Source organism: Venustampulla echinocandica (genome assembly GCF_003357145.1).
Source record: "Venustampulla echinocandica strain BP 5553 chromosome Unknown scaffold_0, whole genome shotgun sequence".
NCBI classification, from domain to species: Eukaryota; Fungi; Ascomycota; class Leotiomycetes; order Helotiales; family Pleuroascaceae; genus Venustampulla; species Venustampulla echinocandica.
The window spans coordinates 1,779,896-1,805,660 of record NW_022474205.1 but is presented as its reverse complement, the minus strand read 5'-3'; the positions used below and the strand labels follow the sequence as shown (position 1 = coordinate 1,805,660).

The following is a 25,765-nucleotide window of genomic DNA, read 5'->3' as shown; positions in this document are numbered from 1 at the left end:
GAGCCTCCAAAGAGGATGTCTACGGAGTAGGCTGAAACGAGAGCTGTGCCGCTGTGTGATTGACCGTGCCAACGCCCAATTTAAGTTGAGGTTAAAGAAATGTGGAAATTCAAGGGGGTATTATTGGGCATGTATCATCCAAGATCCGTCCACACGATGTGCGTGGTTCGGTGATAACAGACCCTTCCCCATGGTCCAATTTTCTTATTCCTCGCCCGACTCTGCCGTAGTGCTGGCAGAGCAACGGTTACTGCTGTAGCGTTAGGGCATCTCCAGGCGCTTTAGGCCTTAGATTTAGGGGCTGAAGCCTAGATCCTACGCTGTAGCCGAATTTCCTTCAGGCTCTTCAGGCTCTGCTCCCGTTGCTAGGTGACGGGTTCATAGCCCTTGGCATTGTCTCACCCTGCTTAGCGTATCAGGACTTTTGGCCAGAGTTCTGATCCCAACTTGGGCAAGGAGCGATTTAATTATAAAAGAGTCAATCCAGAAAAACATTCGGGCCTGGAACAGAGTCAATTATTCTGTCAAGAGTTGGTGGTAAGTTTCTTTCGACGTTCGCCCGGAGTCGGCCAAAAGGGTCTTTGCTCCGAGTTATTTGAATTGTCGTCAGCGACGCGGATAGACTAAGTCCGAATCTATTGAGGCCATTGACCCTATTTAAGAAGGGATTGTCATGGCTGAGATGCGAAGAACAGTGAAGCGAATAGGAGCTGTGTATCTGCATCAGCCCTCGATCACTCACGGCGGTTATTCCGTCCGTCGTTGGTAGATTACAGTATGGCGCCTTCTTGGGCGAATTTTTGGTGCAAAACTGTTTTCGCTAGTATTATAAGGCCCAACGACCATTACTCAGATATAAATCTGATATCGCACTCCTACTAGTATACTCTTTTATATACAATCTAGATAGTCGGCGTATAGTACTATAATTGTTATTCGAATATCTAGCTGATCGCAAAGTGAGATTATTCCTAAAGCTAGGCCCTTATACCTGCCCAGTGACCTTGCTCCGCTGACTTAGTAGTGCAAGGACCCAAAGCAGGATAGCAGCCAGCCCAAGAATGCGCCATATTACAGTCTCGTTGTGACTCGGCCTGGACGTCACTTACTTGAAGAGGAGAAACCCCTCAAATACAGCTGGAGGTTTATGCGACCGCGGAGCACTATTATGCACAAATTATTATGTCTTGATTGATAACATAGCGTGATGATTCGACCTTCTCTTTTGACTTCGTTCTGGTCGTACTTTCCTATGAACAGAAACGTCGCCTCCCAACAAGCTATGCGCTGTTAAATCAATATGATATAATTCAGGAGCACCAAAACGCTAGACGGAGACGATGGTACGACGTTAACGATTCCATCTTCTTCTCCGGGAAGGATCCTAGGATGGCGAGAAAAGGAATCGCCGCGATTGAAGCCACCCCGGAAATATAACACGGAGAACTCGCTGTTATCAATCATACGCTGGAAATTTCTCCATCTCCTGATCAGCCAATACCTTCTCGCCCTCTAGAGTCCTTCTATGGCGGTCGCTCCTTATTCGAATTTGACATTCAAATGGCTGAGGGCGGATATTTGACCCCACTGTGGTGTACTCCAAAGTACAATACTCTGTAGTTGGGAGGATATCAAACGCCCAGATCATTTTCGACAAGGCAATGAACAAGGAATTCAAAGCGAGATCTGCCCCAACACAATACCTTCGTCCCCATCCAAAAGATGAAAGACTGTTTTTTGCTGGGTGGGTTTTCTTGCCCTTGAGCTCTGGGGCGTATCTCGGATCACTCTCGCTGAGAAATCGAGCCGGGTTGAATAGGTGAGGGTTCGGATAGTAATCCTCGTCCAAATTCATCGCCCAGGTATTTGACATGATGGCAGTGCCACCTGGAATATACCAGCCCCGATATATATCATCTCCAGTAGTTGCATGAGGTGTACCGCCAAGAACTGCAACGGGTCTCCATCGAAGCACCTCTTTCACCAAGGCGCGAATATAGGGTAGACGCTCCTCATCTTCAAAGGTCGGCATCCGGGCACAGCCAACTTCGCTGTCTATCTCCGCTTGTGCCGCTTCAAGCGCACCCGGATGAGTGACCAGAGCCAATATGGTAGAACACAGTGTCGATGCCGCGGTGTCAGAACCAGCACCAAACAAGCCGGACGGGATATATGACAAGTCTCTGTCAGAAATCTGAAGCCCTTCATTGTCACGTACAGCTAACATGTTCTGTGTTAGGGAGGGTGCCGCTTCCGTTCCATTTTCCTTTCCCATCCTAATATCTCTTTTCACCTCTTCAACAAGTGCCATATTAGCTGTTGCTTCGATCATCCCACGCTCTTGGATGTATTTTTCCCAGGGTGCCACGAAGTTTGGCATATGCTTAAGGATTGGAAAAGACTCGGCCATATACCTCCCTGGAGTGTTGAGCGTAGCTAGAAAGCGAATAATTTCTAACCGATCCCTAACCACAGGGCAATCGAGAGAATCGATACGGTGTCCATAAGCTATGGAAAATACCACGCTGGCAGCAAACCGATCAAGTGCTCTTTCCCATCTGTCTGGCTCATGGAGAATGTGAAAGGCAAGCCGAGTGGCTTCAGCCTGTTGACGGCCTTTGTAGGAACGTAAGGCAGCGGGGGTAAGACCAAGGTGATATAACCTTCGCCGTGTTGACCAATCCTTCCCATAAGGCTGCAGAAGAATTGAACTGCTTCCATACACTTCCTTCATCATCACGGAACGTGGTCTTGAGGAGTATTTGCTACTACGCTTTTCCATCAAGTCAACGGCGATTTTTGGGTCGGAAATTACGATTGTCGGTTGACGTCCAACCCAAATTGTGAAGATCGGCCCATATATCTTGGACCACTGTTGGAGGTGGACCCATGGTCTCAAAGCTGGAAGCCTATTGCCAATAAAGGGGATTGGCAGAGGGCCAGGTGGCAAGCGGTACCATTTGGCGATATCCCTGATAAGCAGGATGAGGGGCAGAGCGAGGCCAACCCCTAGAAGGGTATACCACGAGACAGGTGCTGGCGATAGCAACATCATTAGTTGAGTGGCCCTTAGCACCGTTGAATGGGTAGGAAGACGTCTGCGGGATTGTGCAGCCTTAAGATAGGTACTGTACAAGATGCTCACTGTTGGGCATGACAACTGTTCGAGTGGGGCAGGATTTTGGACACCCCATTTTGGGTTAACTGGTATCCCATGACGAATTCCCAGTCCATCATGTCCCAAACTAAAACATGATCTTGCGGTGTTGACCAATCAACTAATCTATTTCGTATAGTAAGTGTAACCACGGTGCGACCGCAAGGGGTGGAGTTGGGTTGCAACAGTATCTGCATCTTAGCCGGTTCGGCCAATAGCTTGTTTTCGCGCCACACCCGTTATCCAGGGGAAATTCCCCGGGGTCCTTCGTGGATATTTCTTATGATTTGGAAATATGGGAATATGACCTTAAGAAGTTAGGAAAGATTGACGGGAAGGGTGCAGAATTATCTAATTATAAGTAAGTTCCCGGACACGAACCCCCGAACCTAGTTGTTCACGTTACAGTACAAGGTAGTACATATGCAACCCGTGCTAGTGTGTGCTACGACGGTACATTAAGCCCGAGATTCCCGCGTCGATATCTATCAACATTTCCAAGCTCCAAAACCTAAGATCATATCTAGAACGCTCACTATGCTAAAGTCTCTAGGTACTTATCTCCGCCGTCTTCGGTAAGTTGAAGTCCCTCGCAGCAGCCTTATCACCCAGGAGCGCCACAGTAGCAGCATAATTCTCCTCTGCATACACTTCTGCGTCGAAATTCAACAACCAGCCGTCGCGCTTCAGCTTCATACTGTCCGGGTTCTTCTTGACTGTTTCCCAGTCGGCTTTATGCCATGCATCCCTCGTCGTCTCTCCGGTCTTCTGTGCAGCACGTACACGCTCATATCGTAGAGATTCAAACGCGGCTAAGGCGTCCTGGACGTGCGGCTTCCCACTCTTCACCAAGCAAACGGCAATAGTGGCGCCGTCCTCCATTGCCTGGCTGGCGCCTTGGATTGATGTTGGGAGGAACGGATGTGCTGCGTCGCCTATCAATGCTATCCTCCGTTTAGGTGATACCCAGGTCGGGAGAGGATCTCGATAAACCAACTTCCAATCGATCACTGGATCAGGGGTTTCATCTAGGATCTTGTGGATGATCGGGTCCCACCCTTCTAGACATTTGCGAGCATCTGACAGCGGAGCGTGGGCCTGCCAACTTTCTTCCACATCGGCGTCATCCTGTGTGTGTTTTTAACATACGCGGATCTTCCTCCCCAGGACAACAACTCACCTTATGAGTGCAGACCCAAGAGAAATCCTTCCCATCATTCAAGGTTGCCGCAATGAAATGGACATCGGGACCTGTTTTGTTAGTTTCCATATCAAATTTATACACAAAGAGCATACACACCGAGCCAAGCACTGTGATGTTCCTCGCCTTTGAATAGGAAGTCAAGATCCGGATCCTTGGCCAGCTTGCCGGAATCGAACCATGTCCGATATACCGCATATCCAGAGGCCTTCGGTTTATCCTCGTGTCCAAGTACAATGGTTCTCCCTTTGGAACGGACGCCATCTGCGGCGAGGACTAGATCGCCCACAAACCTGGCCCCATTTGCGATGACTCCCGCTTCAGTATCAGTCTCGAAGTAATCCACAACTTTATGGCCCAACCGAATATCAATCCCGGAATCCAGGGCATGTTGATACACTATCTGGTGGATCTCTCCCCGGTGGCCATCATATTTCCTTCCAAAAATGCGCGCCTCTTCGCCCCAGGTCTGCTTGACAAGGGTCTCCCCTTTGAAATTCTTGAGCAATATCCCTTCAGATTTATGGCTTATGGCATCGAGTTTCTCGTCTATGCCCGGCCAGCGCTGGAATATTCGGGCAGAATTTGGTCCAAAGCTAATAATGTCACCGAGGAGTTTGAGTTCCGGGAAAGATTCAAGGACGAGGACTGAGTGGCCCTTGCGATGGCATTCGATTGCGGCAGTTAAACCAGCAAAGCCAGTGCCAACTATAATGACGCGGATTCCAGAATCAGGAGCTCGGTCGAGAGTCGTCATCTTGAGCATGTATAAAACAAGTATCGCCTCCAAAAAAAGGATGGAGAGTCGTTACCGATGGTACGGAATCGAGGAGGTACTACTGTATACTTACTTGCTCGCGACCTAGCCCCACATGCGAACAGTTGCCCATTATTACCAAAAGCTGACTCCATGAATCCATGTGGATAACCATCCATATCCAGATTAAGGCCGATACATCCCAACAGCGTGATTGTCGTGGATGCCTCCCCAGCGCGGCTGATTTCGGGACTTTTGTTGGTAATATCTCTCCAATTGAGGGGAGTAAACGCCACCTCCACATCCACGAACCCCCATTCCCCGCAGCGAGCTTCCCCAAGTGCTTGTTGTCGACCTACATGGATGTCCGCAAGTGTGAGGGGTTCTCTGCGACTTGCGATGCAATTTCTATGCAATATTGGATATCGCGCTAACACTAACGCAGAGCTAGGATGGAGCGGCGGGCCTTTCTTCCGTTCTAGGAATGGTATTATAATTGGGATTAATTGACAGGATCCTGGCCTATATCCGCCACTCACAATCCACTCAGGGGCCAGTCCAGCGTCTCTTGCACTGTCGGTTTCTGCAACCCGGGTGCATGCCACCATTTAATATTGGATCCCGACAATGTCGGGCCTGGGGACGGCAGTTCCCATGTGGAACAGCAAAACGCGGAGGTGGGTAAGCGCATTGCGGCATATGGAATAGTAAAGCAACGCGAGGCTGAGTGGCAGAGTGAGTCGTGGACCGTGTTTTGATACTACCTAGATATCCCCCACCCTTTAAATAGGCCCAATCTCCTCGGAGACGCAGCGACAACAACAAAAAACATAATTTTGTCACGACAATGATTTTGGCCTGGAATACGGCTTCATTCTCCTACTGAGAGCCATTTCCGGATTTTGGTCTTTAGCTGGGATTCGCAGGTGCGATCAATCCTCCCGGCATCATGACGTGGGGAATTCTCGAGGACAATCACATGGACTTGGTTCCAGGAACAGGTAAGAAAATGCTCGTCGCTCGCGCAAACTGGATTCGTATATAATGAAAAGAATTAGGCTAATAATCATTAATTTTTTTATAGCTTGCATGAACGATCAATCTGATGTCCCTCATGAATATGATCAAGTCCCTCGAGCCGTATTAAAACATGGGACTGGACGGCTGGCGCACGTAATTCTCGTTCCACAGCCCACAGATTCCCCCAACGACCCTTTGAACGTCAGTTACCTCCCTGCTGGACCCACGTATCCATATTAATGAGAGCAGTGGTCAACATGGAAGAAAGATGGCATCCTCCTTATCGTCGGATTCTCGGCAGCAGTCGTTGGAGCCTTTGGGCCTATGCTCTCCCCAGGTTTTGTTGAGATTGCAGCAGAGATGAATATCAGTGTCAATACCCTTTCCCAGGCAACGGCCTGGCTCATCATGACTATTGGCCTGTCACTATTTATCATGAACCCACTTGCCAAAGTGTGGGGTCGACGGCCAGTTTACATCATCGCTATTGTTATTATGTTCGCCTGCAGCATCTGGGGAGCATTTGCAAAGAACTATGATTCATTCCTGGCAAGTCGAGTTGTTTCCGGCTTCGGTATGGCGCCGTATGAGGTGTTAGTCCAGTGTACGATCGGGGATTTGTACTTTGTGCACGAGAGAGCGACGAGGATTGCCCTGTGGAATTTATTCTTACTTTGTGGGATCACTGGTGGAAGTTTGGTCAGCGGGTATATCATCGAGGTAGGCTCCCTGAATTTGACGCCTCGAATTAGAGCTGACAGCGCCCTAGGATATCGGATGGAAATGGACGTTCGGTATCTGCGCGGTCCTATTCGGCGTATTTATATTCCTCGTCATCCTCTTCGTCCCGGAGACGGCTTACATCAGACCCCCTTTGCAAAGCAGATTTGTCGGGACGCCTGTTCTAGCATCTGAGGTCGAAAAAGAAAAGAGCGACTTACCCCAGAAAGAGCTTACCACCACGGCATCTCATACCCCAACAACAGAACCAAAAGAACCTTACCTCAGGACCCTTCGCTTCATGACCGGCCGCAAGTACAGCACAGCACCCTTCTGGAAAATCCTCGTCCGCCCCGCCGTAATTTTTTGGTATCCCGCGGTCCTCTGGGCGTTCCTGATCTACGGCGTTACCCTAACATGGATCGTGGTATTCAGCGTAGTAAACGCCGCCATCTTCACCGTTGCGCCCTACAATTTCACCGTCTCGCAAGTCGGCCTCATTTCCATCTCCCCCTTCATAATGACGATCATCGGGGAGGTGATCGCTGGCCCGCTCAATGACTACATATGTCTGTGGCTTGCGAAGAAGAACCATGGTATCTACGAGCCGGAATTTAGACTTGTACTTATGGTTCCTGTGTTTATCTTGGGTGTAGCTGGATTCTTTGGGTTTGGTGCTACTGTGCATTTCCAGACGCATTGGATTGGGCCGGTTCTTACGTTTGGGTTGGCGAATATGAGTATGGCTTTTGCAAACGGATGTGTATTTGGCTATGTAATCGATAGTTACGAAGACTTGACTGAAGAGGGTATTGTTCCTTTCCCTCTCGCTCCATTTACGTTGTCCACCTTAGCTAACAAGTACGCAGCATTTGTCGCCATCAACGCTCGCAACCTTCTCACCTTCGGCCTCACCTATTTCGTCAATGACTGGCTGGCGAAAGACGGCGTCCTCCAGGTGTTCAACGTCCTAGGTGGCACCTTCGTCGCTGTTACCGGGCTGACTCTCCCACTTTGGATATTTGGGAAGAAGCTGCGAAGTGCCGTTGCTAGAAACAAGTTCTTAGTGGGGTTCATGAGGGATTAGCTTGCTCATATCGGTATTTTTTGGACAAGTGGGGGTCTTTTCACGAGAGTTGCCGACTATGTGGGGGTTGGTTATGTGGGGGTTAGTGCGGAGGGGATACTCTGGGGAAAGTACTGCACCAGTTGCTTGAAACCTCGCCAGGATCTAGGTAGCCAGCACGCTATATTAATAGACATCATTACAACCGTATTGTATTGTATTAGTACTGTATTGATTCCTAAAACAACATATCATATAAAAAGTACGGTTGTGGTATTTGGGCCTCAAAATACCGCAGGTGTATACAACCGTGTCACTACTAAGCACACTGAGTGTAACTCCCTCAGAAAACATAAATCCTCCGCTAGGCATTCGAGTGTTCCACATACGTCTCCTTCCCCTTTTCCGTCACTATCTGCGCATAGAGGTCCTGTGGATTTTGAACAATCTGCCCGGTACCTGCCTCCTTAGCAGCCGTCTTGAAATGGCGAGGTGAGATCTTCAGGTTGTAAAGCTCGTCGAGCTTCTCGAAGGAGATACCCTTTTTAAGCGGATCATGTCAGTTTAAACAGGCGTGATGTTTTATAAAGGATAATAAATATCGAAGTACTCACTTTTGTCTCCGGGTACAAATACCATCCTCCGATGGCTGCTATCAGTCCAGTGCCTAAGAAAATGAATCCGACCTTTCCCCCCAGATTCCCTGCGTCCGGGTTGATCTGTTAATATCGTTAGTCAGCACCCTAAGAACAGTCACGCTAGTAGTGGAGTAGATCCATTGGTATACGTACCATGTAAGGAACGGTAAATTGCATGATCAAGCCCCAACAAGCATTAGTGATAGTGATTAGACCCTGTGTTGCCCCGCGGAGCCGCATAGTGGCAATCTCAGAAGCGAGGACGAATCCAGTAGCACCAATCGACAGCTGGTAGATAATAGCCCAAAGATAGATGAAAGCAACAATCCCCCAACCCGCCCGAGCCTGGTTAGGAACACATCCCATAATCCCAATCATCAGTAACATGAAACAGAGCACAAATTGCGGCCAGACGATTAATACGCGCCTTCCAAAGATCTCCGTGAGCGGAAATGCAGCCATACTCGACAGGAGCATGACTACATACAGCGCAACTGAAGCATTGAAGTAATCCTTGATCTTAATGAGTTCTAGGAAGTACGTTGCATAGCCAATCACAAAGGTGGCACCGATCATCTGTTGTCCGCTGGCTGCGAAAATTGCGGTTAAAGTACGCTTGCGATTTATACCGCGGAAACATTCGGCTTCGGCGGAGATGTTAATGCCCAAGAAGGTATCGTGTTTGGCCTCGATATCACCTTGCAGATCCTTTGTAAATCGTATCTCGTCTTCCATGCGGTGGATTTCGATGTCGTAGAATTCTGAGTCGGCTCCTTTGAAGCCGTGAACGCGCTGGAGAGCTTTTTTGGCGTCGCCACTGCGGGACTGGCGAACAAGCCAGTAGGGCGATTCGGGGAAGAAGGGCCAGACTAAAGCGAGGATCACTGCAATTGAAGGATCAGTGGCTGTTGAAAAGGGAAAGGAAAGAAGGCAAAAAAGAAAAAGGAAAATAAGAAATCGAGTACGATCTTGGTCGTAGGGTGACTTACATGGGAAGATATACATAGCAACCACAGGAGCCCACCACTGCCTTTAAAGCCATGAACGTCAGCACTATCTCTCACACTCGCAAACACGAATAGCCTACCATTTCCCATCTATGTAGCTGCTTCCCTTCGATACTACCACGCTAAAATCTATTAGTATCTCAGATATGCTTTCGGTGTTGGAGAACATACACAGCGAATTGTCCAAACACAATACTAGTATTGAAGAAGCAGAGGAAGAAGCCGCGAAGCTCAGGACGACATGTCTCACCAATCCAAAGAGGCGCAATAGTGAACATTATACCGATGGCAATACCTACCAAGAAATGTTAGTAAGGCCTCATTAATATGTATAAAGCAAGAGGAGTAGGTTACCATTGACACCACGTCCAGCCAAATGTACTAACCAGTTCTTGGCCAGCTGTTGAAGCAAAACACCAGCGACGGAAATGAAAGACGCAGCAAGGATCCCGGGTTTGCGTCCGTACTTCTCCAGCATTGGGACAAAGATGAAAGTAGCAGCGATTTCGCACGCTGGAGCAATGGAGTTCCAGGCAGACAGATAACGGGCAGGGATCAAGTGGTTACCATCCGATTGAAGGATTCCGAACTTCTCTCGAAATGCAGGAAGGGCAGCCAGTTGTCCACCAGCGACGATGTCAAAGCCTTGCATGATGACGCCGCTGGAGATCCAAAGAGCTGGAGAACAAAGTTAGCTCGGGTGTCCTTGCTTTTGGTAAGCTGATACACTTACACCAGAAGGCGAAGCGCATCTGTGACTTCAGGATCTTCCATTTGTTGTCTGGATTGACGACTGAATAGTCGACACTGGTGTGAGATGATGTTAATGGGTGTTACATCAAGGGTCATAGTTCATTGTCATTATCATTCTCACCCGTGGATCAAGGCCATTGTGTCAGAGGACAAGTGATGCCAAGCTTGATTGCTTCCGGCTCGGTAACGATCTCAAATTAACGAAGGAGAAAGACGAATCGCGATATTTGGAGATCTTGAATATTGGAGCTGATGGGTCCTGGAGCTGGTGGCTATGGATCAGTTCTTATAGAGAATCCATAAGACTGACTCCCTTTGTCGGGGGCGTGTAGTGACGAGATCGGATATTTCCTCAATCGCAGGTTCGACTCCAGACCGTGTGGTCAAAGTTTACCAGGCAAGGATGCAGAAATCGTGGAGGAAGCAAAACGTGGGGCAAAGGGGACCCCGCCAACGACTAAAATAGTTCGCTAATGGTCCACCTCTAGGCCAGGCCATATCTACAATATCTACTGTGGCGTTGGAACTTGAAATGGTCGAGTTCTCGCGGAGAGGAATGTATCCTCCGCGAGGCCAAGTTTGAACTTTGAAGGCGAAGAGTGGGAGAGCGAGTGGCAAGACCAGCTAGTCAGTCAGTCAGTCCCGCGGTCCTCTTCCACGTTCCGCCTAGTCGCTCCGCGGAGTGTTTCGCGCTTTCCGCGACGCAAACCCCTGATATTAAAGCTTACATCCAGCGCAGTACAGCACTCCAGCACTTGATAGAACAACAAAAAAATTAAATAAGAAAACAACAAGGTTTTGCATCGAACGACCCTGCTTCGCGAGAATCATTGTGGGCGACTTGGAAGTGGCAACTGAAACCCACCATTTCCTTGCACTGCCTAGGTGCAGTATGTATTGGATTGTTGCTGTTCCACAACAGCGAACCTAGACGGAGTTCAACGCAATCGGCAAATCGAAGGAACGTTGGTTGGAGAGTCCCAAAAACCTTTGATACTATACCCACAGGACTCCGCATGTCGGGATCGGGACGCTAAGAGTGGCTAAATAGCTGCTCTCGCCTGTGTCTGTTATAAGTAAGTGTATACCTCCTCGAATTATTTCTAATAGATAAGTATTGGACCAAGGCATCAAAGGCCAACGCTGCTTCTTGAGCCAGAGACACCGACGACACCAGATTCTGCGATCACCCCGATTCCTAAGGGCGAGTTACCATGTCCCAAATTGAAACCAAGACAGCAAATCACATCGAGAAACAGCCACGAACTGTCCACCACGTCCGGCCGACGATCCACATCACTGCACCATGTTGGATAAACGATCCATGTGCCCCAGGCTACGATCCGAGTACCGGGCTATATCACCTCTTCTTTCAATGTAAGAGCACATCCGTAAATCTTTATTCAACAAAATCTCTGTGATTGACGGGAAGACCTCAGGTAACCCTCATGGCACTGAATGGGGAAACATGTCATGGGGCCACGTATCTAGCAGAGATCTTCTGACCTGGGAAACAACGCCCACCCAGCCTCAACTAAGACCAGACCAAGAGTATGACCAAGATGGGGTCTTTACAGGTTGTTTTGCTCCTGTGAGAGACGCGAATAATAAGCAGCTAACGGTTTTCTACTCCTCTGTGTGCAATTTGCCTTTCCACTGGAGCACGCAGCCGTATCCACGAAATGCAGCAGGTTTGGCCTTAGCCACGTCGGATGATGGTGGCTTAACATGGGCAAAGTCTCCCAAGAATCCAATTTTAGAAGGGGAGCCTCCGGGTGTCAATGTGACAGGCTTCCGGGACCCGTATGTTGCAGAATGGCCGGCCTTGGACCACCTTCGTGGGAAGAGCGGAAACTCGCTTTATGGTCTCATCTCTGGTGGCATGCAGGGTTCGGGACCGACCACATTCTTGTACGAGATCCAGTCAGAAGCCTTAGGGGAATGGAGATACCTTGATGCTTTGGTCGATCTACCTATAAGGTTTCAGCCCTCGGAGAAGTGGAGTGGTAATTTTGGGATCAATTGGGAATGCACCAATTTCATGACACTCGAATCGAACTCGATATCCCATAATTTCCTCATCATTGGCGCAGAAGGGGACATTGAGCGTAATCACATTAAGGACTATATTCTTCCACCCCTTCTCCCTCCTAGGACAGTGAGACAGCAGGTCTGGATGTCCGGTGACATAATAAAGAAAGGAGACAGCATCAAGTTTCAGTACAGATTCGGTGGTATCCTTGACCATGGGAGTTACTATGCCGGAAACTCCTTCGTCGATCCTCCGTCTGGTAGGCGGATACTGCATGGTTGGATTCCCGAGGAGGATTGCACGGACGAACACGCTCGCAAAAAAGGATGGAGCGGTTCTCTATCTATTCCACGTGAAGTGTTTCTTCTCTCGATTTCCAACGTCATCAGAGCACTGAACAGCCAGTTATCTGAGATTGACTGCGTGGAACAACAGAGAGAACTTGATGGGTCCATAACATTGCACACGTTGGGGGTCCGGCCCGTCTTGGAAGTGAGCCGTCTCCGCCATGGCTGTCTCTATTCCCACAAGATAGATCGGGTTTTCCTTCCACGACCGATACCGATGCAGCAGCAACATTTTATTTTCACTTCGTCCCCAACGTGGGAGCTTGAAGCCACAATATCGATCAGCGCAAGCTGCGAAACAGTTGGCTTCCACCTGCGTCATAACCACAACTTCTCCATTCACACCACTGTCGCCTTCTCTCCTGTCACAGAAACAATCACCGTAGATCGCAGCGCCTCGACACCATACGCAGACATCAACAAATGCCCGGAGCAGGGTCCCTTCACCCTCTTCACAACCCGAGAGTCGCTCACTGGCGAGGAGAAGCAAGAGAAATTTCGACTCCGTATCATCTCGGATGGAGACATCCTCGAAGTTTATGCCAATGATCGCTTTGCGCTAGGAACAATGGTGTACTCGTGCGATTATGAGAGCAATAATGGCGTTACTGCATTCGCGACTGGGGATGAAAACTGTGCTTTATTCGAGGAGGTCCGAATTTGGGACGGATTGCACGGTGTGCAATTGTTGAGTTGCGGGCAGCTTAACATTTAGAGATTAAGAATTGATGTAGATTATGTTTTGAACTATCCTCTCGGATCTCTTCCTTGTGGAATATCTTCTTGGTAGGTTCTCTTAGCGAATTTTCTTGTCGTGGTCTCACTTTATAAGTGTCATCTAGGTAGGGTTATCCGACTGCAAGTTTCTTCTCCATAGCGTTTCTTAGCAAGGCTAAAGATGGACTCATCTCAATGATGCGTTGGTCAACATTCCTTACCGAGGCGAAACACTGGTACAGTTGTGGGGAACCAATGGCGGCCAAACAGGTTGTACTGACAGCTTTCATCGTCGCCATGGAGTTCATGAAAATACTATTAGAACGAGAAACGAGATTGTCAGCAATAGCTCTTCAAGAATGTTGCAAAAGCGTAATACATCTCTCACCTTGCAAATAGTGTCCATCTATTTACGATGCACCCTTGGAAGGCGGCGATAATGCTCGGCATTAGTTGAATATACGAGTCAAAGAACCTTCGACAATGATCAAGGAGTTGTCCATTCGCGGCTCCGTCTTCTATCGCCTGGTATACTGCTGGCCAGTAAATTGCAGTCTTGCAGCAGTAGTATTGCACGCGCAGGAAGTTGCTTAGCGGACACACTGGCGGAACTTCCAGAGTCGTTGGGTTGAGGTAAGTGTGGAAACGAACCACTTCCGGCAAGTAGTTGTACCATTCATCTAGTTGCAATTCTAGCTCTAGCGCAATCCCAGGCGCATAAATTATTTTCCCATTTATATTCCGTTTAATTGCAGTGTTGCATCGATGTAACATGCGTCTCATAGAGGTCTCCGCAAGAAAATACGATTGAACTTTGTCCGTGCTGGCACTGGTAGTTGATGGCACACTTGCAGGTGATATTGCTGCCAGGGGGGATCCGGCATCGATGTCAAATTGCCACGTGTTACGGCAATCTGGGAGTCCAACATGTTCATCCAGGCTCCAGATTCCGCTTTTTGCAAGATCAAACTGGGCGCACAACTCACTAAACCCCTTAGAACACTGCAAAATTAGCATCTGGGAGTCACATAGCATACCTTTCTAGCAATAAAACAGCCCAATAAGCTCGTATTGCCTGTGCTCGGGTCTCAGAATCTTCCCGCTCTATGCTGTCAAAGCTATAATTTCCACTCTGTTAGTTCATAGCGAGCGAACCCACCCTAATGGGGACTCACCCTTTTAGTAAATTCTGTACCTTGAAAGACGCAATGAGGCTGTAGTCATGCGCTTGACATGGTCTGAGACGGCAGCAGTAGTAGATACTGAACAGCACTAAGCACTGAACGCTCGTTAACCCGCAGTCCGAGATGACCGTTGGTAAAGATGCCAATGCAGCCTCGAAGTATGAGCTGTCGGCGCGTCCGTTTAGCCCACTGTTTTGAACAGTTTCTTGGGCCAAAAGCCCAATTGCAGCCACCAGCAGGACAAGACATGACTCTGGAGAAGGTATTAACGGTCCCGATATAATGCGAAAGTACTGTTCGGAGAATCCTGTTCCTAGTATTGGATACCAGATGTGGATGTGCTCGGAGAAGGCCGCCAGGGCGCTACGGATAGAGGATGACGATCAGGTTCATACCCCAGGTGAAGATTCTGGGGAAAGAAACAGCTTACCAGACAGCTTGCTGGTGTTGGACAATGTACAGTCGAGAGGAGCCAGGGTTGTTCAAGGCCAAGGGCTTCCTTTCCATCCGGACAAGCTCATCAGCAATGTCCTCCTCGAGGCCCAAGACACCCATCATACGTCGTGTACTAAGCAGTTTAAAAGGGGTATTTTCTTGGTCACTGAACTGTTCTCTTGTGTCATCCGAATTCGCCGAGCCATGACTTGCATGTGGATAGCTGTGCGAGGGGCTCGACGAGAGGAGATTGGTTAGGTGATCAAGGCGTTGATTGATTGCAGCTAGCTCAACTTCAAATCTGCCGTTATTCAGCACTTTAGTACCGTATTTGAAACCGGTCAGAAATCCATGCATACCTAGATGCGGGAGCTTCTACGGCCGGTTGGTAGTGGCAGTCGATGCCACGAGACCGACAGTATGAGCATGATGGTCTTCGGCTATCACATTTCGTCCGCCTCGATCGGCAAGTATCACAAGCAATAGCATTTCTGGTTCTAGTCTTTGCCCTCGAGGAGGACCGTGGAGACAAAGGTTGTGATGGGGAGCGTCGCGGATTGTCCGTACAGATCCGCGGGCTACCGAACCCTTGGAGTGCTTCCTGCTGCATTCTTCGCGAGAGTTATCGGTGTTTGCGATGTCGAGAATACTCGTACCAAAAGAGGAGAAGACACCCGCGGTAACGTTTGAGGCTTTCCGCGAGCATCTAATAACTAATTATGAAGGTTGTTGGGTGGGTAGAAATTAACAACGGTTTAGTTTACATATCCACATATCCCCACCGAATCTCGGCAATTCGGTCAGAGTTCGTCTCGGAGGCGAGCTTTGCTTCGCGGAGATGTAGCCACGCTCCGCGACGCCCGGCGATGAGAAGCCCACCTCCCCGCCTCCAATAAGTACACTATCCCCACAACCCCCTTCAGAGTCCAAACACATTCTGGTCGTTTACATCTCCGCGCTGCCAAGGTATTGTATGGAAGAGTTTCCCTTATTTGCCATCTTACAGAGTACTGCCAATGCAATGGAGGACAGCGAGCATTATTTGTCCCACCTTTGTACGAAGATATGGCCGCCCTCCGAGGTATATATATCGTCATTTATTTGCCCTCTTTAACTCTTCTCTACACTTTTTTGTCATTGGATTTTCTCTTTCAACGATCGCTAGGATACTCGATATTTGATAAGCCATTTATTTACATTTGACCACTTTAATATCTATCATCAATCGCGAGGCAACTTCTCAAATTCAACATGTCTACTACCGCCTTCCTCGATGGCGACTTGATGTCTGCTGCAGCGCAACGCAAGGTCGCCCGTAGCGCTCGAATTTCAAGCTGGGATCAATCCGGCTTGAATGAGGACGCCTTTATAGTCCAACCAGGCGAGACAGCCACATTGTGTGACATCGAAGGCCCTGGCAAAATCACCCATCTGTGGTTTGTGCAGGCCTGCCGCCGCATCCTGGGTCCCGGATTGATCCCATACTCGAAGTCCGGCGTTGCGATGATGGAGATCCACAACGCCCTGGGTCTGAACTTCGAAGACAATGATCCAGATTATTACCGCAAGGTAATCATCAAGATGTACTGGGACGACTCCGAGACACCCAACGTACTTGCGCCAATCGGTGACTTCTTCTGCTTGGGACATTCTATGGCGGCGAATTTCCAATCTATGCCATTTACCGTCAGTGTCAAGCCGTCGGAAGAGAAGAAATTCGGCGGAAACGCCGCCTTTAACTGCTATGTCCCTATGCCGTTCAACAAGCGGGCGAGAATCGAGATCGAGAATCAAGGCGAGAACGCATATATCCAATACTTCTACATCGACTACGAGCTTCGCCCGGCGCCATTCGACCCGTCAGAGATCCTCTACTTCCATGCCCACTGGCGACGAGAAAACCCAACAAAAGGCTGGGCACCAGATGATGTGCAGACGAACAGCCTTGAAACTCAAGTGCCTGCCCTAGACGGCAAAGGCAATTACACCATCCTCGAGACCGAGGGAGCAGGGGCCTACATCGGATGCAACCACTCTGTGCTGCATTTCCAAAACACCTGGTGGGGCGAAGGCGATGACATGATCTTCATCGACGACGACAAATGGCCTCCCAGCATGCACGGTACTGGCGGCGAAGACTACTTCAGTCAGGGATGGGGCATGCAGAAGAATGCGTATCCATTCGCGGGGACTATCATTCATGAGGATGACGTACCGGGCTACCAGGTCTCGTACCGTTGGCACTTGCCTGATCCTGTACGCTTCAACTCGAAAATCAAGGTGACCCTAGAACATGGTCATGCAAACCACCTTCGAGATGACTGGTCGTCCACCGCGTACTGGTATCAGACGCTGCCTGGCCCAAAGTTGGACATCCTCCCCGTGGATGAGCGATTGCCGACGAAACCGGAGATCAAACAGCCAGAATCTCCTGCTCCACAGAACTTGACCCAGCTGCAGATAGCGAATATCAAACAGCGAGACGAGAGGATGAAGGCATTCGTTGAGGACCGAAATAAGTGGCTTGAAAGGAGAGCTATCGCAAGCAGAGAAAGGGCACGGAACAACATTGAGATTGCAAAGGACATCAAGAGAAGATTCATGGAAAGCTTAAAAGAGTGAAAAGCACCAAGGGCCGTCTAGTTGTAGCATAAACTAACTAGCTTATATTAGGACTAAAGAAAATCCGAATTAGTAAATAAAAGTTCGAAATCTTTAGGAGAGCCTTTTTCGACCCGTCTGTAATATCAACAACCGCAACGTGCAATTACTATCCCTTCACCCCTAATCAACCCTATCGTGCAGCACATCACGCATGCAAAGGGCCTTGTAACCAAGGCTTATTCCCCAACTAGGAGGAAAACCAGGCTCTTAGGTTACCTGATGGTGGCTGGTCTGAAGCCCCTCTATGCGTGACTCAGGTGATAGTTTTGAGGTGGGATAGCACCAAGAAAGAAAGGTAGAAAGGCGATGGGCGATGGACGTCAAATTTTCAATGCTCCTTGTTTTAGCTTCCGCGTGCATGAGCATCCTTGCTGGTCAATAATGCGCTATGTATAGTTCGGCCTTATTAAGCAACCTGGGGATTCTCCATCGCTTCCGCTCCCCGCTCCCCGCTCCCGCTCCTGGTGGGTCAGGGTGGATTAAGTTACCGTAGTTGGGTTCGTGCTTGGCAAGCCGGCGGCTCAACTGGTGTTTTGAACAGCTTGGACCTAGAGCCTGGACTATGCGGTAGCATGCATGTTCCGAGTCTTACATGCAGAAGCTCAGATGATACATGTACGTATGCATCGGGAAATAAACCCCAGACTTTCATTCTAGGGGGGATAATGCGGGGATCTTTACGACGTATTACTTCCGTTAACTTGTTAATTGCTATCCAGAAAATTATCTATTCCAGAAACCTTTGCTACGCAAAAAACTGCTTCTCCTGTCCTTTCTATCTTCCCCCTTCCTATCCTACCCACCCAACCATCCCTTTATTTCCCATCCCAAACGCCCCTCGCAACACATTCATCCAAATATGTTTCCAAAGTCTTCGGTTCCCTCCCGGTAACCTTCTTCACGGCATCACTACTTCTCTCCTCACGGCCCTCCTTGATAAAAGTATCCAGCCCTGCAAGCATCTTCGCATAATCATCCGGTATCCCGAATTGTGATATCATTCCCTCGAATTGTTCTTGACTTATTTTGACATGTGTAATTTGGCGCTTGAGTTTTTTGGTTAGGAGTGCAGTTACCTAGTGTGCGTTAGTAACTTCAGGTGTGATGAAGTGACGATGGGGGAAACGCGGTACCTCGTCAAAAGTGAAAAGCTCGGGGCCGAAGATAAGATGATCAGTGTTGTGCGGAGTCTTGTCCGTAAGGCTATGGACAGCAATGGCCGCGATGTCGTCTGCTGAGATAAAAGGGACTTTTCCTTCTCCTGTTGCGGTAATGATCTGGGATGCATCGCGGATTGTGGGGAGGTGTTGCTGTTCAGAGAAGTTTTCTTTTCATGGTGTTAGTTGATTCGGGAATATCCGATGAAAAGATGGAGATGACCGAGGCCAGAAAATCTACATACCCATAAACCAAGTTGGTCTCAAGATCGCATACTCAACGCCAATTTCAGAGATATACTTCGAAATTGTACTCTGCGCAGGGCCATCCCCAACTTCAATAACGCTTGCACTGAGCAAAACAAATCTATTCACACCCTTCTCGCGAGCAAGATCAACAAAAGTTTTCATGGGTCCAAACGGATCCAGTATCATAGGTGATACCAGGAATACTGCCGATATTGGAGAGCTGGCGAACGGGTTTTCGTAGGTTGTTGGGTCGAACCAATCGAATTTCACACCCTGACAATGTGGGAGTGGCTCTGCGACCCCAGACCGCGAGGCCTGGAGTACGGAATAATTGGCGCTTGATAGAAGGCGGGCAATTCGAGAGGATATTTTTCCTGTTCCTCCGAGTAGGAGAATTGTCTCCTGGGACGATGCTGAAGACATGGTGCTAGTAAAGCAGGCTTAAGGATGTAACTTTTGGGATGTATAGCCTTGAAGATCTCAGACTATGACAACGTTTTCGGAGGTGCCCAAAGAAGTTGACTTGTTGATGAGTCTGTAGACGGACTACCTTCTCTCGAGAAGTGTCTTCCTTTATACATCTGACAATGGTACCTTCCATGTACCAGTTTAAGAGTGTCATGCAGGCTGACGGACATTAAGGATTTAAGCTGTATCGTTGGGCTACCGAGCGGTATCTCCGAGCACTAAGTTGCGTACTACGCCGCCGAAAGCTTCATTCTTGGTAAGGAGTTTCACGTTTTGTCATCATGCTAGGATAAAACTTGCATGAAATCAGTCAGCGTATCCAGTGGGGTCCGAAAACAACAACCTACATTTGGATTTCCATTTGGATTTGCACCTCTCTCCAATCATATTTAGTGCCGTACTGGTGTTGCCTTTTCCAAAGCACTTCCAGCAGTTCCAAGGCCCGGTCAGCATGCTGCAGTCCTTGTTAGCCTTTGGGAATTAATAAGATGTTGGCTGTACGTACGTATATACTGACGTTAGTATCAGATTTCAACTTTCGTCGAATCAAGTCCTCAGCAACGAAATCGTTGAACACGGCGACACCAGCCATAAATATCCCCCAATACAGGACCATCTCCAAGCCATATCCCTCGGGGGTTTCCCTAGCAATTTGCAGGATTTCGAAAACGGCGCTGGTGACCTCGGGATTTTGAGGGTGACGACCCAGAGGATCAAGAATATGATAAAGGTAAATGATGCATCCATACATACACGCCCTGGTACTCGAGAAGCACTCCGCCTCAAGCGTCTCAGCTACAGTAAGTTTACGCTCTCGCGGTATTCGTCTCCACCCGGTTTGCTGATCTCGTAAGTCAGGCGGACATTGGCCCCACCATATTTGAAGCTCTCTCTTGACCTCAGCCGCCTTTTCGGCAATGACCTCTGGGTGTGACCGACCAAAATCACTTATAGATTGGGCCGATAAATGTGAGAGCTTTGCCATATATATCATTAATTCGTGGAAATGTTGCACCATTACATTGTTGTCGTCATAGTACGGCCAAGTGAGGGCCTTTGAAGGTTCGGGAGAGGTGGATTCGAGACCGCTCTCGATCCAGTAATTGCCCTGGAGTAATGGGCCGGCGCCGGAGCAGAGGGACCCGGAAATATCTAGGAGGGAGAAGAGGCGTGTTAAGCAATTACTCGACTTTGGACCCCCTCGGTAGAGAATCAAATCTCTTGCGCCTTGGAGATGCTCAAGCCACAAGGAATTTTTGGAATGGCAAATCTGCCCGAATTAACACCATATACGCGGGAGAGCAGGGGCAAGGTTCAAGTTACCTCATAGACACAGAGAATGAGGCATGCTGCTAACGCAGAATCTGAGCGTGCCAGGTGAGGATCCGATAGAGTGTCATTCAGCTCTCTAAGTGCCCTCGAATAATACTTAGCAGCAGGAACGTCATGCTGCTTATTACTCCTCGATAAATGCGCGGCCGCAAGCGCGGCCATAGAATTAAGAAGCGCCGGTGATGAGACGGCCAAGGGAACCAGTTCTTCTTGAAATGGATTCATCTCGCTATCATTCGGATACGCAATGAAACGAGAGCAGAACGTGACGAAATGGTGCAGATACGGGATCGTTGCCCGTTCTATACCGGGAAATTCCACGACGAAGTTCTGTCCGGAGGGACGACTGAGATGCAGCGCGGGAACCTTGGATGCAGTGGTGATGATTCTAGCTCCAGTTGCGGAGCCGCGATCCTGGCGCCGTTGCGGAACGACCTGTAGCTCTTCGCTCCATGTGCATTCGCGCTGAAGCCGCTGGCATCGGCCACAGTTGGGTTTCCCCTCGTCGCACTTGACTTTGCGCTTGCGGCAGGTCAGACAACCTTTTGTTTTAATGAGTATATTAGCTTGGATATAGCGCAGGAACGAAGAGCCGCGTTGGGCCCGGCAAAGACAAATACCCACCAGTTCTTGTGCGCGGGACGGGGGCCTTGATGCCCATACCGGGGGCCATCGTCGTCGGTCGCTGCAGAGAACGCTCTGCATCCGCTGCGACAGAGACAGGACGCGGTGTATATAGCTTGACCGGCGCGCAAGAGATGGGCGGAGGTCAAGGTGAAGTTGAGGCTATTTTGAAGTCGGTGACGGTCGTCGTCGTCGTGGTGTTTGGATGGTGGTTGTGGTGTTGCAAGCGGAAGTTGTTGAAAGACGGTGGGTGGGTGGGACCGATTGCCGCCGAGACTTAGCACCAAGCCGCCTTGGCCCCGGGGGGATTTCGCGCGGGCTTCTTAGTGGCCGGGCGGCTGTGGATAGTGGGGCCGGAGCCAAGACGCAACAATGGCGGGGATGGGGAACCGGGGCGGGGACGCGGAATTCCTCCAGATCCGGAGAACGAGACAGAACGAGGTAGTAAAAGGGCAAACTACCCCTCTTGCTCGTGATACTACCTGCTGTATATGTATGATGTTCGTCCTTATCAATGTTTATATCTCCTCGCTGCTAGCTGTTACCGCCTTTTCGTCGCCAAGGATACCCAAAACAAAAAAGAGTTGGTAGAGTTGCACAAATCCCAACTATTAAATGAGAACTTTCTCCGCGCATGCCGGGGGTTCCAGACATCAAAAAAGAACAGCGCCACCATGCCAGCCAGATCAGCACACCACTGCCGTGGATGGACTGATAGGCACAGGCTGACGGGCTTGCCTGCGACTGGCTTCTCGAATAGTCGACCTCCCTACCTTCAGTGTCACCATCGCGAAACATCCGCCGGAGGGGGTCGCAGGGGGTTGATCCCAAAGGCATACAGAAGAAACTCTCCTTTGCTGCTCCCGCATAACATTGTTCCTGGCATGAAAAATGATATTGTGGTAGCCGTGGTGGCTCCCAGCATAGGCATTGATTTGATTCCCAAGAGTGGCATATCACTCCAAACCGAACCCGTTTCTTAGACCCGGGCTTTAGGGTGAGCGCCGTGCGGCGACAGCTGTCGGGAGCAGAGCTGCCCGCTACTCCAGATGAAGGTTAGAAACGAAACCGACGATGCTTCTATTCCCGCGTAATGCTGCCTCTTCGGCGTCGAACTTGAGCAGCCACAGGCGTCGGGCGGTAATTTTGCATCCTTGTATCCCTTGCATTCGCCGCCTTGGTCATCACCAATCGGAGGGCCGAGTCGCCCGTATTGTGGTTTCCGGGCACCCGAGTTTGGGCCTCAATGTGACAGGTCAGTTCGCAACTTACCTCATTGGGTTGCGTCGGGGGATATCGCGGCTTCGGAGTAAATTTCCACCTGCGAGTCTGATATTGGTTTTTTCTTTTTACTTCGTATGGCCAACAGTTGGTGGACTTGGTGGGCTTGGGCGAAAGATCCTACCCAGTGCCTCCACGCACATTATATCACCAACAACTTGGGAATCCCGTACTGCCTTCGTATGCAGTGATAGGACTGTAAACTTCAAGATGCACTGAGACAAACTGCGGAAAACGACAAAACGTGAAGAGCAAAAGATATGTATAGATATATGTGTATGATATATAAGTATAAGTGGTCAAAATCGTATATAAAACCCATTAAGTAACGTCATATCAATCTACATAAATTATTCAACTTGTGATACTTTCGCAGTTAGTAACGCCAATGGGCACCAGCCATCACGTCGGCCACCCTATTACAAAGATCCAGTCTTCTCGTCAGATTCAGTATGGTCGGTATGTTCCGCGACATTGATCTTCCTCAAGTCCGATGCCTCGCGCGCGAGATATGCAGCGCATTCAACCCGGCTCTTGGTCTCGCTGATGAAGAAGATGCCGATGAACGGCACCAAGGTGAGCGCAGCTGTGAAGGGGAAGGCTGTCCATTGATTGCCGTTGAGATCCACAATGGCACTGCATACAATGGGGCCAATCCAAGCGGAGCCCTTCGACACGATGCCGAGTAGACTGAAAAACATGTACTCGCGCCCGCGTGGGACCAACTCGGCCATAAACGCCTGGCCGTATGAGAATTGTGCGCCGTATGTGAACCCAAACTGGGCATTGAAGAGCCAGAATTCCCACAGGTTGTGATACCCGACTTTATTGGTCCAGATACCGATCATGCCCCACAGGGCAACAAGTACGCAGCCGAAGTTGGTGCACTGGAGCATCGTCTTCGTCCGGATTTTAAATAAGCTTTGAATGTAGTAGGCACCGAACACGCCTACGGCGGCAGATACGCCTTGAACCAGGATCAGATGCGTATTCTGGGTGGCCGAGAACGAGACAGCTTGGGTTTGAGCGATCGCGATGAGGGACCATGTCGTTCCAATGCCGTCCGCAAGCAAGAAGTAGGCAATCAGGTAGAGGAAGGTCTGCTTCAAGGTCCACGCTTGCTTGGCGGCGAACCAAGTCTGCTTAGCACCGAAGGTAAGATAGTTGTCGCCCTTTGGCAGCGGTGGTCCAGGTCGCTTCTTCTCCCAGAGGAACCAGGGAATGGCCAATATTATCCAGAACCCCGTGGTGACAGCTACCGCGACTGAATAACCCCAGTTGTTCGCGTCAATGGAGTCATCCGCATGAAGACCATACAGAGCAGCGAGGGAAAGGGCTGCGGATGCCGTGAACCCGATATTATTGAATCCATAACTCATATTCATTATCTTGGATCGCGCCATGGAGCATTTGTATTCGTATTCTTCTTCGTTGATCGTACCATTTAATAACTCCTCTCTTGCAGCTCTAGCCTCGGGAAGATCGTGGGCAATTTTCGGAAAGATGGCGTTGAAGAACACGTACGACGCCCAGAATGTGACACCTATGGCACATGTTTGTCAGCGAATGGTGTATGAAAGAGGACAGGACGTTTCCAGCTGGGACGACTTACTACTCAGGATATACAATGCCATGGCAATCCTCCATTTTGACGGCGTATGGACACCTAGGAAGCCAAATTCCAACCCCCAAGAGAGCACCGAGAAAATTCTGACAACCCATGGGTTCCAATTCCCAAAATCTGCCAGACTCCCCACTCCGATGAAGACGAGGACTTGGGCCAGGAACGTCAAGCCCGTCCCGATCAGGATGACCGACGTGTAGGCTTTGGTCTTTCCCCCACCTCCCCAGTAGACGTGGCATGGACGCGTCGGATCAGGATCGCAGGCCGCGCTTCCGAATGGCAGAACAGTAGGGTCGAATGCGGCTTGGTATATCAAGTTCTGGAAAAGAAGATTCGAGCTGTGTAGGAGTAAGCAACAAGTTCGAGTCGCCATTCACATCTGGGGGCAAGTTGCGTGACCAGCTTGAGCGGAGTGCCACTTACTATTGGAAGGAGCCAATCCCGTTGTTCCCCGCATAGTAGGCATAGTATGACCAAACCTCCTTCTTCGTCGCTGGGGGGCCTTTGGGAACATAGTGGTCGAGGTCGGGTATCTCGTGTGGCTGTCGGTGCGCCCGCGAAGAGGTTGAGTCGGAAGAGGGGTTGGGCGCGGCCACCGCCGTGAAGGCTAACTTGGAAATATGGTCATCGCCAGTAGCTTTATGCTCTGGCTTACTCTCTGGCTCGGCCATGTTTGAAACGGAGCTATTCAGAGGAGACGGCGCGTCTAGAGAGCGGAGAACGGAGCGCGAACTAGTGCTGGCGCGGCGTGACTGTCGAGCTCCACTTAGACCAAGAAATGATCGCAGGATCGCCGGATAGATTGATGTTCAAATGGCCAAGGGGGAGGAGACATCTTCCCTCTAAGTACGAAGTATGGTTTGAGGAGGTGCGGAGAAAAAAGCTCCAGTGCTACCTACGTACGCAGTAGCTTACCTCTCTTTGTCCAGGTCGTCTGAAATGTGATGGGGCGGGCGTTTCTCTGGCGAAACGGGGATCCTGGAATGGGGATCATCAGGCCCTCAGGGTGCGTGGGACCAAACAAGGGGCGCTCATAGGAGCAGCATTGTTCGAGCTGGGAATACAATAAAACATTCCTGGGAGTATTCCGTGGTCTTGGGATGTGCATTGGCCATTTGGAGCCGTTTGGGACCACTTGGGACCGCTGTGACTCTGGCGGGGACGACGGGACGGGCCTGATGCTGCAGCAGCGCGTCCCAGAGATAAGATTGTTTCTAGAAGTCTGGTGGGGGCTTGAGGGTGCACCACGCCCTTTTGCAATGAACTTAGGTAACAAATGGCGCCAGAATGTATGATTCGTAGGGGAAGGGAGATGTTAGCACTTCCTGGGGA

At 49.7% G+C, this 25,765-nt stretch overlaps 10 protein-coding genes across 10 annotated transcripts; 3 read left to right on the top strand and 7 right to left on the bottom strand.

The window, feature by feature from the left end:
* Positions 1-1,456: 1,456 nt before the first annotated feature.
* On the bottom strand, positions 1,457-3,055 carry BP5553_00549 (uncharacterized protein; the record flags this gene model as incomplete). Its single annotated transcript, XM_032009172.1, has 1 exon — positions 1,457-3,055. One exon carries the CDS (start codon positions 3,053-3,055, stop codon positions 1,457-1,459), a length of 1,599 nt encoding a protein of 532 aa, XP_031873226.1.
* Positions 3,056-3,706: 651 nt separating this feature from the next.
* BP5553_00548 (putative monooxygenase) lies at positions 3,707-5,115 on the bottom strand (the record flags this gene model as incomplete). The annotated part of the gene is made up of 3 exons (XM_032009171.1): positions 3,707-4,285; positions 4,338-4,408; positions 4,458-5,115. The coding sequence occupies 3 exons, from the start codon at positions 5,113-5,115 to the stop codon at positions 3,707-3,709; spliced, it is 1,308 nt and encodes a 435-aa protein (XP_031873225.1).
* Positions 5,116-6,064: 949 nt separating this feature from the next.
* BP5553_00547 (MFS general substrate transporter) lies at positions 6,065-7,942 on the top strand (the record flags this gene model as incomplete). The annotated part of the gene is made up of 4 exons (XM_032009170.1): positions 6,065-6,116; positions 6,200-6,336; positions 6,385-6,855; positions 6,905-7,942. The coding sequence occupies 4 exons, from the start codon at positions 6,065-6,067 to the stop codon at positions 7,940-7,942; spliced, it is 1,698 nt and encodes a 565-aa protein (XP_031873224.1).
* A 343-nt stretch (positions 7,943-8,285) lies between these two features.
* BP5553_00546 (Uncharacterized protein) lies at positions 8,286-10,457 on the bottom strand (the record flags this gene model as incomplete). The annotated part of the gene is made up of 9 exons (XM_032009169.1): positions 8,286-8,462; positions 8,536-8,640; positions 8,713-9,443; positions 9,549-9,589; positions 9,647-9,688; positions 9,738-9,861; positions 9,921-10,244; positions 10,300-10,373; positions 10,441-10,457. 9 exons carry the CDS (start codon positions 10,455-10,457, stop codon positions 8,286-8,288), a joined length of 1,635 nt encoding a protein of 544 aa, XP_031873223.1.
* A 1,330-nt stretch (positions 10,458-11,787) lies between these two features.
* Positions 11,788-13,413, top strand: BP5553_00545 (Uncharacterized protein; the record flags this gene model as incomplete). The annotated part of the gene is made up of 1 exon (XM_032009168.1): positions 11,788-13,413. One exon carries the CDS (start codon positions 11,788-11,790, stop codon positions 13,411-13,413), a length of 1,626 nt encoding a protein of 541 aa, XP_031873222.1.
* Positions 13,414-13,546: 133 nt separating this feature from the next.
* Positions 13,547-15,644, bottom strand: BP5553_00544 (Uncharacterized protein; the record flags this gene model as incomplete). Its single annotated transcript, XM_032009167.1, has 6 exons — positions 13,547-13,730; positions 13,804-14,400; positions 14,453-14,533; positions 14,591-14,962; positions 15,030-15,335; positions 15,394-15,644. The coding sequence occupies 6 exons, from the start codon at positions 15,642-15,644 to the stop codon at positions 13,547-13,549; spliced, it is 1,791 nt and encodes a 596-aa protein (XP_031873221.1).
* Positions 15,645-16,285: 641 nt separating this feature from the next.
* On the top strand, positions 16,286-17,656 carry BP5553_00543 (Uncharacterized protein; the record flags this gene model as incomplete). The annotated part of the gene is made up of 1 exon (XM_032009166.1): positions 16,286-17,656. One exon carries the CDS (start codon positions 16,286-16,288, stop codon positions 17,654-17,656), a length of 1,371 nt encoding a protein of 456 aa, XP_031873220.1.
* An 857-nt stretch (positions 17,657-18,513) lies between these two features.
* Positions 18,514-19,527, bottom strand: BP5553_00542 (NAD(P)-binding Rossmann-fold containing protein; the record flags this gene model as incomplete). Its single annotated transcript, XM_032009165.1, has 3 exons — positions 18,514-18,774; positions 18,832-19,025; positions 19,101-19,527. 3 exons carry the CDS (start codon positions 19,525-19,527, stop codon positions 18,514-18,516), a joined length of 882 nt encoding a protein of 293 aa, XP_031873219.1.
* Positions 19,528-19,915: 388 nt separating this feature from the next.
* Positions 19,916-21,577, bottom strand: BP5553_00541 (Zn2 DNA-binding protein; the record flags this gene model as incomplete). The annotated part of the gene is made up of 4 exons (XM_032009164.1): positions 19,916-20,026; positions 20,078-20,842; positions 20,896-21,446; positions 21,529-21,577. 4 exons carry the CDS (start codon positions 21,575-21,577, stop codon positions 19,916-19,918), a joined length of 1,476 nt encoding a protein of 491 aa, XP_031873218.1.
* Positions 21,578-23,228: 1,651 nt separating this feature from the next.
* BP5553_00540 (uncharacterized protein) lies at positions 23,229-25,104 on the bottom strand (the record flags this gene model as incomplete). The annotated part of the gene is made up of 3 exons (XM_032009163.1): positions 23,229-24,352; positions 24,422-24,771; positions 24,857-25,104. The coding sequence occupies 3 exons, from the start codon at positions 25,102-25,104 to the stop codon at positions 23,229-23,231; spliced, it is 1,722 nt and encodes a 573-aa protein (XP_031873217.1).
* Positions 25,105-25,765: the final 661 nt, after the last annotated feature.